This window comes from Branchiostoma lanceolatum, chromosome 1 (genome assembly GCF_035083965.1).
Source record: "Branchiostoma lanceolatum isolate klBraLanc5 chromosome 1, klBraLanc5.hap2, whole genome shotgun sequence".
In the NCBI taxonomy this organism is placed as follows: Eukaryota; Metazoa; Chordata; class Leptocardii; order Amphioxiformes; family Branchiostomatidae; genus Branchiostoma; species Branchiostoma lanceolatum.
In genome coordinates this window covers 9105395-9118044 of record NC_089722.1, presented here as the reverse complement: position 1 = coordinate 9118044, position 12650 = coordinate 9105395, and the positions used below count along the sequence as shown (strand labels likewise).

Below are 12650 nucleotides of genomic sequence, written 5' to 3'. Positions count from 1 at the left end.
TGCGCCGCGGTCGACCATGGCACAAACAATGTTGTTGACCTACGTTGTGAACTTAAAAGGTTACCTATCCCGTGAACTCTGACGTGATCGAGGCGCCATTTCCTCTGTTCAAAGCACAGTCCTGGCTGTAGTCGTTTTCGGACACGAAATGGCGACTGTTTTGATGTCGGGAGCCTCTCTGAAGAACAGTAACTTTCTCGGGGCGATACAGCAAGTAGGCAGTGCCACCATGTACCCATTGCCAGCCGAGCCGGCCCGTTTTGTGGCGGGAAAGTCACTGTCCAGCACTCCGGTCGACGAGCTGAACCGAAGGATTCGGCAGCTGCAGGCTTCTACTTACCATGGCGAAGATGTAGGAAGACGATCGGCAGTCCTCACCGGGTGAGGCTGGCCCACTTCATGATCCTGCTGGCTAATGAACAGCACCGGGAACCAAGTCGTTTTGATGGTTGGATCATGGCAAGGCCCAAGCTCACAACATCCGTTATTGTGGGCGCCATTGCCGTTCTCTGCCTGACCGTGTTTCCCCAACATGAACATGCCGGTAAGTACAGTGAAAAGTTCAATGAACGTTAGTAGAAGACTCGTTTAATGCCATAGTTTCAATTTTGGTCAAATTTAGGGCCATTCTGCCCATAAATGATTCTTTGGGAGTTCCTCTACACTGAGTAATCCACAGTTGTCTCCATAGAAAGAGCAGTCCCAACGGCAGGAGCAGTCTACGTCCGCTGGGGGAAGAAGACGTGTCCGAGCGATCTTGGGACGGAGCTGGTTTACTCTGGTATGAAGTTGTGTTCTTTTGGTTTGGTTTGCTTGATATTTATCAGGTAATTATTTAGGTTATCACAAAATACGTCATGACAGTATATGTTCATGTGCTTCTGGGAACATTGTAGAACAGGTGAGAATGCTGCACTTGTATTTCATGCTCTGTTTGTTGTAGCGATGACAAAACTCAGTACAGTTGCAGTACATGTATCACCATCTTCTTGAACCTCCTTGCTTCGGAGATACATGAGCTAATAAATAAGCTGAAGGCATGAAACAATTTCCTCTGGAGACAAACTGCCCGGAAAAAGTGGGTGGAAGTATTTAAAAGTAACATATTTGTATAGAAGCCGAGCTTAGATAAATCATGAAGCGATCCTCTATCACTCAGGTGTGGCAGGAGGTTCATGGTTCGACCACCAGGGGGGAACTACCAGTATCTGCCGACCGACCCACAATGGGGAACGCACCAAGATGGAGTCCAAGGGAACACGGCTTACATTTGGGGAGCTGAGTACGAGTTGAAGACAAACTACCCGTTCGGCTCCACCTCACTTAACAACGAAAAGGTCAAGTGTGCGGTCTGCTACGTCCCAACCCGCGGCAGTAAGTTGATGATCCCCGCCCGCAACACCTGCCCCACCGGCTGGACCTCATGGCTGGTTTCTACGGCCACCCTGGTGTCGCAGAGTTTGTCTGTGTGGATAAACATCCTGATGTGACACCGGGCAGCCGAGAGGCCAACGAAGACGGAACGCTGTTCTGTCCCGTGGAAGCCCGCTGTGAGTCCCTGCCGTGTCCCAGCTACGTGGACGGGAGGGAGCTCACCTGTGTCGTCTGCACCAAGTAGAACATTTTAGAAGTCATGGAGAATAGGCTTTCTCCATCACAAGAAGAAGTCCTTTATTACCTTCGCACAGAAGGTTATATTTTCGGTTACGCCAGCTGTGGGCTGGGTCAATATGTATGTCAAGAGCATAACTCGAGAAACCTTTGATGGGTCTTCATGATTTTTGATAGGTGAGTAGCGGTTGTGGGAACGAAGGTCAAGTTCGAAAATGGTTCACCTGGCGTTTTTCTACAGTACTGCAGCGGACTTTGCATGTTTGTGTGCTTCTATGTAGGCAACAAAACTGACGGAAATGTTGATGGATCTTCATGATTTTTCATCATAATTCCTGATGCTGATTCTATTCTTAAGGAAATTACTGTCCTGATCTAGTTTACCAAAAGCGATAGAACGTTTTCAATTCAATCACTAGTGCTAGTTTTTATGTGCATATTTTGCCTATGATATTTCAAAGTATGTCTATGTTGTTATTTTGCTGGGCTTGTGATCCATTTTGATCACGTAAAAGCACGTAAACATTCATCTGACAACATACTCTCCATGCAGAGGTTAGCGGAGAAGATCGTGACCTTTTCTTCCTCTGCAGACAAAAACGGGGCAGAGGATAAAAAGGTCACGATCTTCTCCACTAACCTCTGCTTGGAGAGTACTGACAACAGACGCTGATTGAACGAGATAGGTTTTGCTTTGAAACTTGTGTGGTGGCTGAAAATAATCATAAAAGGGACGCAGGAAGAGAAAAGTGTACTATGGATGATCATAGTAGCCTGGAATCCAAACCTATTATAGCTCCCGAGTCTCCTCTCCGCAAGTAGGTAGGGGAGGAATGATGTACACGTCAAGAAGAACAGTTCTTATTCCACACTGGTACCGGTATTGTGAGGTATAGTTTCAACTTTTTTCTGAGGTATGCTAAGAATGAAAACAGAAATAGGATATCAATAAGCAGTTCAGTTTATTGTGTTCAATGATAATGCTCAAGCGGTGCCCTAAATACTGTTAACTTTTATACATTGTTAGATTAGAAGCTGTACAAATAAAGATTTTCTTCTGTATATTCAAACAAAACAAAAATGAACAAAAAACAGCACATTAACGGACATAATGTGTAGTCATGCACACTAATACAGCTTCTGCTTCCTCTACAGATAGCAAATAGAAAGCAAAGTCAAAGATACAGTTTTCAGAGGAAAGTGTTATTAGACAAGCCCTTATTGTTTATCAAATCATACACCAATTGATGACTTGTCAACTTTAGAAGTTGTAAGAATCCAGCTTGTTCAAATCAGCTACACTATGCCAGGGCTAATGAAGGTATAATGGACTAAGATAATTGACTGTCACAAGATTGTGATCAGAATATTAGCATATAGAAAGGAAAACATCACAGGATATAGATTTTCTTTCGTACATCAAATGAAGCTACATGTATTAGATTTACAGATGTCATGGGAACTTTATCTATCTATAACCTTGTCCACTCAAAGTGACTTTAGTCTACTCAAAGCAAACATCAAAATGTTATGACTGATACAGCTGCTTATACAAAAACAAACATCTCACTAGTAAGCACAGACATTCACATTAAGATTATAGAAATATATAGATTTGATGCGGGGCACTTTTATGTACAAGCAAAGGCACTCTTCAGCTGCCAGTTCTGGGCTGACTATGGTCTGCCTGCAACAGAAGAAAGGAATATTTAGATATTTTACATAAAGTCTTTTTTTAAGCTACTTCAAAACTGTACTCAATTGCTTTACAAGGTAAATACATGATTTGTTCATTATCATAAAATGTGGTAGAAGGTTGGAATAAAGGATAAAGCATACAACAAGCTGTTCTGTGTAATACAACAGTTACTGCACATGTATAAAAAGTTGCTACTGTGTGCCTGCAAAATTGGTGTGTTATACCAGTACAGATACTAAGAAAAAGTAGTATCATGGTAGGTGATACACAGCTTTTCATGAATAAGTAAACCGTACTAACATTAACAAGATTCTTTGATTTCATTTCCATCTGCATGTTTCAAAAGTAAAATTTATAAGAAAGAGGATCTCTTTCTGGACAGAAAACCAAAGGGGAATTCAAAATGAATTGAGATTTTTCTCGGGTCACAAGTAGAAGTGCAGTCTACACTACATGTACGTACCAAGTGTGTGCTCTGAGGGGGGCCTGGGGAGTGCATGTTGCAGTGTGCACCCCGGGCCCTTCCTGAGCAAGTGTTGTGGAGGAAGGTTCTCCTGGAGGGAGGGGAAACCACTGTCAGTCGCACTGGTTTCTTTAACTTTAAGTGTCATATGACAAGTTCTTATTTCAGTTACACACAAAATCACATAGTCACAACCACTTGGATCAATCAAGAAAGGTCTTATCTTAACTGAAACGGTCAAGTGCACAATGACGCCGCCACAGTGCTCCTGGGCCAAAATTGAGATTCCTCCATATCCAGATTTGTGCAGATATGCATGGCAAATTTGGTGCTTTTAGACAAATCTGCACAATTCAGCTGATTTTTCCAGCTATGCCACTGGATTACCCCTAAAAACATCAACACCTTTCTGCATAGTTCAGTGTTATATATCATACAGTCTTGCCATCTTTGTCACATTTTTAGCCATTGATCTCACCTTATCCTGGCTTGGCCCTTGTCTCTTCTTAAGCACTGCAGATAGATCCGGAGCCTGTCCACTCTGTAACTGAGCAGCCAAACCCTGAAACAAAACAGAATGGTTCACTTTTCTGAGCAAAAATGTACAAAATGTGAAGAAGGTGGCACTTAAACCATTACCATTGTACATGTATCATCATCCCACCTTGCACCATATCCTGACCCTTGTTTCATATCAAGCCTACATACTTGGTCCCAACTTCTAATTTGTAACAGAAGTAGCTATCCATATCTTAGCAGGCCGAGAAACATTAATGTTGATTGAAATTCTATCACCTCAGTTGACGTTGGCTTTGTCAGGTATTTGACTTTCAGGTCTAACGCGTAATTTGATTTTCAGCAATTTGGGCATAAATAAATATGTTTCTGCAAAATTGGAGCCAAATGATAATATCACTTTCACACTCGTAATAAACCCTGAGTTTCACTCTGAGTCTGTTAACCTTTTAGCACCCTAAAGTAGCCGTTTTGCACCCTATTCCCTATTGGTGACAGAGTTAGGCAGCAGGGAGAAGGTTAAACCGACCTTTGACACAGTGGAGATGGAGTTGGGTGACATACTCTGTGCCTGGTTCAGCTGAGTCAGGAGTTGCTGTATCTGGTCGGCTGTCATGGGGAGGGCAGGGGCAGCTGGACAGGGCTGCTCTTTGGCACCTGATGACCTCTCAGAGTTCAGGTAAGGGTGGGCCAGCAGGTCAGCAGTGGACGGTCGGTTGTAGGGGTCCCTTATCAGGCATTTCTGTGAGGGAGTCAATACAATACATGGTCAGTACTGAACAGAAGCATTACTCATTCATGGTTCATCTTTTTCATGATAATCTATCTATGCATACATCACAATCATAGATGTTGATAAGATGGTTCACAACATAGTTGAAGACAATTTTAGATTTCACACACAGTGACTGACCCAAGTTTGTTTCAAAGAAAACAGGAATTGGAACCAACTACATGTACAGTAACCCTATTTCAAGCTATTTGGCATGCATCTAAGGACTGTTACAAGTTTCTTTTTATATACTAAAGTACAATCATGTAGCATAAAGGCCAAAGCAAAAGCTCCCATATTACCTTCAGCATATCCAGGAGCAGGTGGTTCTTGATAGGAGGGAACTGGATCTCATAGTTTGGATCCACGATGGCCTGCAGCTTGGCGAAGTGGTTGGGGATGTGCTGGAAGGGAGTCTTTCCATACACCATGTAGTACAGGATACAGCCCAGCGACCACACATCACTCCGGCAGTTGATCTGTGTGACAGGATGGGTTATCATTGGTATTGCACTGCCATTTTCTAACAGAACATCTGAATGACCAAAATGAGACTCCTACCAAAATACTAGTATGCCAACATTGTTTGGAAGTCTGCAGCCCTGTTGACTTATGCAACAAAGTTGAGGAAAGATCTAAGGTGTAAGGTCAGGTAACATTGTTTGAAAGAAAACAGGTTCTGTCCCATATCTTTAGCTAGAGACTGTGGCTATTTTGGAGGTAGATTTCTTAGATTTCTGACAGAAAATGGAAAACCTGGCTTACTAGAGTAGTATAAAATTCTGGTGCCAAGTAGCCATATGTGCCTCAAACACAGAGCTAGCCAGGGAGTTCCCTAGGTTTCTTTCTCTCCATGCTATTCTTTTGATTTTGATGGTTTCTACAACGTTAAACCTGCAAACTCAAGGAAAATTAAAGAGGCACCTGGTTCTCAACACCTACCTTGAACAGCTTCTTACTGTTGCCATCCCTGTACTGAGCAGGGTTATACTCCCTGATGGTCTCTGGTGACATGTAGTTCAGTGTGCCCACTTGCTGGTCCTTTATCACACTGGTTTTGTCACTCTGGATGGCATTGGCAATCCCAAAGTCAATCAACTTCAGATCACCATCCACAAACAGGAAGTTGGCAGGTTTCAGGTCACTGTGGACAATACCTACAAAGAGAAGGGTGGACCTTGGATAGGTATAACATTCAGTGGGCTTATTTTACATTTGTATCATGATGTAGGCTTGCAACAGCTTACTTTTTTGAAGTGATACATAAAGTTTATATATAAAACAAGTCAAACCCAACAAGTTTGGCAGGTTTTACTCTTTGAAATACAACGAACAAACATCTAGAACACCCACCCTGTCTGTGAATGGTGTCCACAGCCTCCAGCATATGTCTCCAGTAGAACCACAGCACGTCGTCGGCGATGCTGCCCTGCTGCTTCTTCTTGTTCCTGAGGAAGGTGGCCAGGTCCACACTGCCCTTCTCCATCACCAGCACTATCCGCTCATCTGTCACTTCACTGTAAAGGGAGGAAACAGCTTCATAACTGACTAAAGATTTTTGAAAAAAAGAACACTTCTAACATCTAATTCTAAACCATGTTGAAAAGTCTTCGGTTTTCCTCTATCTGATGCTTTTTCCTCCCTTCTTTCTTCTTCTCTCTCGATTTGAAAATGGAAATTCATCAAGCACCAGTTTTCACTGCTAAACTAAGAAAACAAGTTGACTTACAAGTCGTAAAGTTTGATGACTCTTGGGCTGTGCTGCAGGTTGGACAGGTGGGTGATCTCATTAATGTAGCCCTGCACCGTCGTCTCATCTCCCTCCTCAAGGTTCACCAGCTTCAACGCATACACCTTGCCCTTCTCATCATATACCTGGTAGACCTGTACAAAATAAGTTATATCAAACACCTGGGCAACATCTTCTCTTTCTCATCATATACCTGGTACACCTGTACAAAATAACTTATATCAAAAACCTGGGCACCTTCCCTTTCTCAGCATACACATGCAACCAGCAACTAAGATTGCAACTTTTGAACACAGGCATACTAGTACATGAATAATGAATACTGAACAAATTTCATACCATTAGAATCTTCAACAATTTTTGAAACCTTTGGGCCTGGTCATTCAAAAACATCTGTTTTCAATTAACTTTCACTGCCCAAATGCTGTAAACTGCAATGTGCTTCTCACCTTACTTGACCCTCCCTTCCCGATGATACTGAGTATACGGAAAGGTTTCCCCTTCACACAGATGACATCACTCCTTTCCGTGGGAGCACAAGGCATCCTGGGAGTTGCAAACTGAGGCTGAGGGGGTGGAGCCACCTGTTGGAAGTGCTGGCTGTGTGGCTGTTGAACATGCTGCTGGGCCCCCGGCAGACTAGCAGATGGTGTGAAGAACCCAGGCATGCTTCAAATACATGTAGAGACAAAAAATCCATTGAAAGACTAGGCATCATAGGAAAGACACCCTCTTTATCTTAGTTAAGCAACAACATTATGTAATATTTGATATTGGAAACAAACATTGTCTCCTGGTCATGTACAGGTAGCTTCATCTTCCACTGCTTACAAAAAAGAAGTCAAACCCTAAAAGCTTAGATTGTATTCCGTAGCAGTTCTTAGAATAGTCACTTGTTCCACTTGTCACCATTGTCAACTTGCACTGTCTGTATGCTTTTTCTATGCAAATGTTTCATGTTGCAATTAGCCCTCTGGCAAGAACTTGCAGATAAAACTTTATTTACTTCCCTTTTATGGTCTGCTATACTCTTCCATCTTTAACAAATTCCACTCTGTTCAATTCTTAAAGAATAAGAACAATCCTAAAGTACATGTAGTAAAACAGATAGAAGTATGACTCACGTGTTCTGGTTCACAATGTTTGGTGTAGGCATCTGAGAGTTTTTAGGCACAACAGTCGGTCCTGTAGCTGGTCCACTCCTTGTTCCAAGCTGCACAGAGCCTTGTCCCCCTGACACCTCATGAGATATTCCAACCGTGTGCAGGCTGTTACTTCTTACTTCTGGTACAACACTTTTAAGACTATCCAGCATCTTAGGTGCTAGGTGAGCATGTTGAGAAGGAAGGTGCTCTATTGTCTTATTTCCAGGTGGCAGGTTGCTTGAGACAGGAGGAATGTGCATGTGAGAGGCCAGGGCACCTGGCACTTGCATGGAATTGAAAGCGACCGTAGCTGCATCAGCTGTGTCAGATGCACTGGGCACTTTGGCACATGGTGGCTGCCGCTCTGGAAAACTGACCACTGTGCTTGTAGGAGAAATGCTTTGAGCCTTCCTAGCACTGTCTGTGATCGGGTTTGTATGTGTTGAATGATGTCCAGGATTAGATACAAGTGGGGCTTTACTGGTCTCTCTCAGTGGCTCAGTTGGTTTGCTACTAGCAGTGTTCTCAGTTGGACTTGTCTCTTTTGCAAGCATCTGGGCACGTGGTGTTGTGTGTGACAAAAGGGAAGAAGACTTGGAAAATTTGCACAGCGACAGTCCCTTGAAAGTTTTTGAGTCATTGGTGGTGTTTGTGTTTGACTCAGGGCTAACTTTTCTCCCTGTAAACGGGAGGGGGGGTTTTGCTCTCGCTGCCAAAGTGTCCATTCCCTCTGTTGGGGGACTGATGTTCTTCAGGGGCTTGACTCCAAGGAAACAGTCGGTGTCATCGGAGTCGTCATCATCCGCGTCTTCCTTGGACATCTCACGCAGCTTTGGCAGGGAACTGCGTTTAACCCTCAGTGGCACACGCGCAGGTTGTCTAAGAAAATAGGGACAACATATGAATACTCATAGTACTCATGATAAAGCAGCCATATTGACTGAATAGTTAGAAATTAATAATAGCCAAAACATCCCATGCCAATTGAAGCACAGTATCATACCGCATTTTCTCGATTAAAGTACGCACCCCAGATTTGGGGCTAGTTCCAGACAAATTTGCAGAGCTGAAATGTAAAGTCAAAAAACCCAAATAAAGTATGCACCCCTTCTCCACTGATCTGGAACAAATTTTGAACAAGATAAATTCAAATTTATGGTGTTCCTCCTATTACCTCCAGGTCATTTTTCTTATATCAGGGACTTCTACATAATGCCATTCCTTAGATTCATAAAAGATTCTCTTGCAATTGCTTTCTCCGCCAGCATTGTCTCTGCAAACTTGAGGATTGCCTAAGACAAGTTACAAACTTTGCAGTGTATGCACCCTGACTTTAGCAATGACCTGTGGTGCCTTTTGAATTTTGAAATGTTTAAAAACTGCGTACTTTATTCGAGACAATACAGTATCTCTTAACTGCTATCTGGCAATCTCTTACCCCAACTATTTGGGCAACATATTATGTAAGTTAAAGTTTTATCAAAGATACTGTATCATGTTACTTCTTTTTGCATTACTGTAATCCAATAAATACACACATGTATAGAAACTCTGTAGGAAACTCTGCATGTACCTTTTGTTTGCGTTGGGCCCTTCTGTGTGGCTGGTTACAACACGCTGGGTCTGAGATTGGGGCGTGTGCAGTTCACGTCCTGACAGCTTGGAGGCGCTCCATGTGGACCGGGAAAGCTGCGAATGTTCAAAGGAAATATCAATCTTAACACCTGCTTAATCTTATTCATTTATGATAATGTCATAGTCTGGTCTATGTCTTTATAGGACACTAACCGTGAAAGATTTATTTAAAGTTAAAACTTAAGAAAGAAAATCAATCATTCAAACAGATACGTTGCATTATTACCTGTGGTGGTTTCTCCCTATGACCCCACAGGAGGGGCAGGGTGTCGTTTTCATCCAGACTGCTGCTGCCACCACTGTCATTCCTGCAACCCCCCTGCTTCTGGAACACTATGGTAGAGTCCGTAGACACCAAACTGGGGGAAGGGTCCACTGTAGTCTGGTTTTGGGGAGGTTGCTGCTTTGTCAATGCTGGACCTTTGGGTTTAGCTGCACTGAAAGATGGCTGCACACTGTCTGGATAACAGATCCCTGAAAATTACAATAAACAAATGAATGGCAATCTGTCTACGGTCAAGACTAAGACTGAGTCCCTGCAAATTTTTCATCACTTTAAACATCTTGTGATACTTCAAGTTATGTTATGTACTATCAGAAGATTGTATGTCTGGCTGATATTTTCTGAAATTAGATTGAATCATTACAAACAAGGCCCCCTACCCCAGACATTTTCCTTGTCCTCCATCAGTAGTTTCTCCTTGTTGCCCAGCCTGATGAGGGCAGTGTTCAGCATCTCTGTGGGTTCAGCTCCCACATCCAGGCCCTTCTGTAGGATACTCTGGGCCTTTTCCTCCCTCGCTGGAATAAACAGCAGTTAGGACTATTTCATAAAGATCAAAACAGTGGGCAACATGGCAAGTAAAAGATATCAACATTGTTGAAGAGGGTTTTTTATAATTCTAAATTACAGTCCGACAGTGATTATAGTAGTACATGTATGGTAGTACAGAGGTATAGAATGAAAATATTGGCCAATGCCACTTCTAATACCATTAGTGCAACAATTTCATCAGTCCTTACCTCGGCTCAGCTCAAACTGCGCAGCAGCTACATGAACAAATGCAAATGTCTTGGCATTCACCCGGGCAAACTTGAAACCTGTCTGCCCATCTTCTTCATTATGATCACTGGAACACAAAATATGATCTGTCAATTTTTTAAATTATATTACAAAATATGATGATTTTTAGGACTCTGTTACCAATTGCAGTTAACAGATGCAGTTACATTTATACACAAATGTACATGCATAACTCTAAGCTCTTACTGTAAATGGTACTAAGCTCGCTGGGATTTCGGAGTAGGGAGAAAAAATAGTTTTAAGTTTGTAAGGGGGTAGGCAGGCAGAAGACAGAACAAGTTTGAAGTCTGTAGTTTTGAGTCTGTGGTGAAGACGTCACAGCAAAAACCGCGAACTTTAAACCACCGTGAACATTTCAACATTCAACATCTCCATCTGTAAAGAAATGGGAACCAAACTGAATTCTACTTACAAAATAAGCTGTCAACTGTTAGCAAAGTTACTCTGCCTTCTTAGTTCTAACTTTTCAATACAGCTCTTACCGCTTGATGTGAGCCAGCTGTATGAGGATCTTGGCGTAGCTCTCATCTCTCCGACACAGCTCCACCGGCATGTGGTGCAGCGCCTTGTCGTACACTGCCAGCAGGTACGTGTACCTGGCCTGCGGGCTGCTGAAGCTGGTGCGACCCTGGGCCTGCGTCAGGAACTCCAGCCAATCAGAAGGCTTGTTGCCTGCCGCTGAAATGCGATCAATCCACGAGGTGTGGTCTGGAGGGGCAGGAAGACAGACAGTAAAATAAAATTCATTTATTTTCATTGGGATTTGATTTCACAGTAGGAGTGGACAGATAATAGTTATGTTTGCAGATCATATTTTCCTTAAACAACACTGTACCATAAAGAAACATATTTGCGGTGTTATGATTTTGCAGTAGAGGGGCACCGGCGGTGCACCGCAAAAGGAAAACCATTCCAAATATCTCATGATATAGATTACTGTAAATGTAACCTCTACTAAACTTACCAGGTGAATAGAAGAAATTCCTCTGACATATCATTCCTTCCATTTTGACCAATGTCTATCATTCAAAAGGAGTACGGTTGCCCACACCTGTGAGATTGTATGTTCCCGTGCCTGTGAGGTTGCCGGTGTTGTTGGTGTCGTCCTTCTCATCACGACTGTAGATGCTCTGCAGACGGCTCTGCAGGGACTTCAGTCGAGACATGTTCAGTCGGTCACTCTTCTCAACCTGGAGTCAAACATGAACATATCTATATTGACTATTAAAGCTATAACGTTATGTTCAAGATAATTCTGCCACATTTTATCTTATTGACTTCCATAGTTAAACTTTTGTCCATTTCTGAAATGCACAATCAACATGGGCACCAGCTTCACACAAGAAACTTCACGACATTGATATAGATCATAACTGAAAAAGTTGAAACAACAAGGTTTGACAAATTTGACAGTTAAGTTATGCCTGACCCCCATAAATTATCTCCTAAAATATCTATCGTGTGGAAATTGCACACTACCTTTGTGGTACTGGGACAATAATGTTTTAGACACTTGACAGAACCTGGTAGATCACAAAGACTGCCTAAAAAGCAAGGAGGTTGAAATAAGAAACTCTGGAGGACATGGACTTTTCCCCTTCATGCAACTCGATTCTTCCACAAGTTCCAGCGCTGTGATGTGCATGCAAAACGTAGCTGTGGAACGAGAGCGCTCATGTGCTGGTTGAAAATACATTATCGATACACTCCATGAGTCCTAGAAATTTATCATACGTGATACACACCTGAACTACCAAAAATCTGCCGCTGAGACGCAGAAATCAAGCACAAAGCTGCTAAAACAGGAAATCTTCAGATGCACGGAAAACAACTCGGTCCCGGTCCACCATTTTGTTTTGCTCAACTTGCTCCGCGCTGATTGGTCAATCGTAGACAAGTGACTAAAATCGCTACTGTGATTGGTCAGCGTGTGGAATGGCACCGAATTCAAACTTCTACTGAACACTGAGCAGTT

At 42.7% G+C, this 12650-nt stretch overlaps 2 protein-coding genes across 5 annotated transcripts; one reads left to right on the top strand and one right to left on the bottom strand.

Annotated features, from left to right (window-relative positions):
- Window positions 1-7: 7 nt before the first annotated feature.
- LOC136427880 (uncharacterized) lies at window positions 8-2673 on the top strand. Its single transcript, XM_066417125.1, has 4 exons — window positions 8-544; window positions 692-781; window positions 1160-1288; window positions 1380-2673. The coding sequence occupies exons 1-4, from the start codon at window positions 400-402 to the stop codon at window positions 1616-1618; spliced, it is 603 nt and encodes a 200-aa protein (XP_066273222.1). The 5' UTR covers window positions 8-399; the 3' UTR covers window positions 1619-2673.
- On the bottom strand, window positions 2557-12544 carry LOC136432270 (dual specificity protein kinase TTK-like). Of its 4 annotated transcripts, none has more exons than XM_066423431.1 (17): window positions 12421-12544; window positions 11727-11865; window positions 11158-11383; window positions 10615-10721; window positions 10255-10392; window positions 9818-10065; window positions 9530-9645; window positions 7936-8835; window positions 7261-7480; window positions 6791-6945; window positions 6415-6578; window positions 6004-6218; window positions 5364-5540; window positions 4819-5031; window positions 4252-4335; window positions 3774-3864; window positions 2557-3298 (listed from the first exon to the last, which is right to left on the bottom strand). In XM_066423431.1, the coding sequence occupies exons 2-17, from the start codon at window positions 11839-11841 to the stop codon at window positions 3288-3290; spliced, it is 3180 nt and encodes a 1059-aa protein (XP_066279528.1). In that variant the 5' UTR covers window positions 11842-11865; window positions 12421-12544; the 3' UTR covers window positions 2557-3287. The 4 variants fall into 4 exon arrangements, with proteins under 4 accessions (XP_066279528.1, XP_066279542.1, XP_066279536.1 ...); XM_066423445.1 differs by having other exon boundaries at window positions 7261-7450; XM_066423439.1 differs by having other exon boundaries at window positions 9818-10050.
- Window positions 12545-12650: the final 106 nt, after the last annotated feature.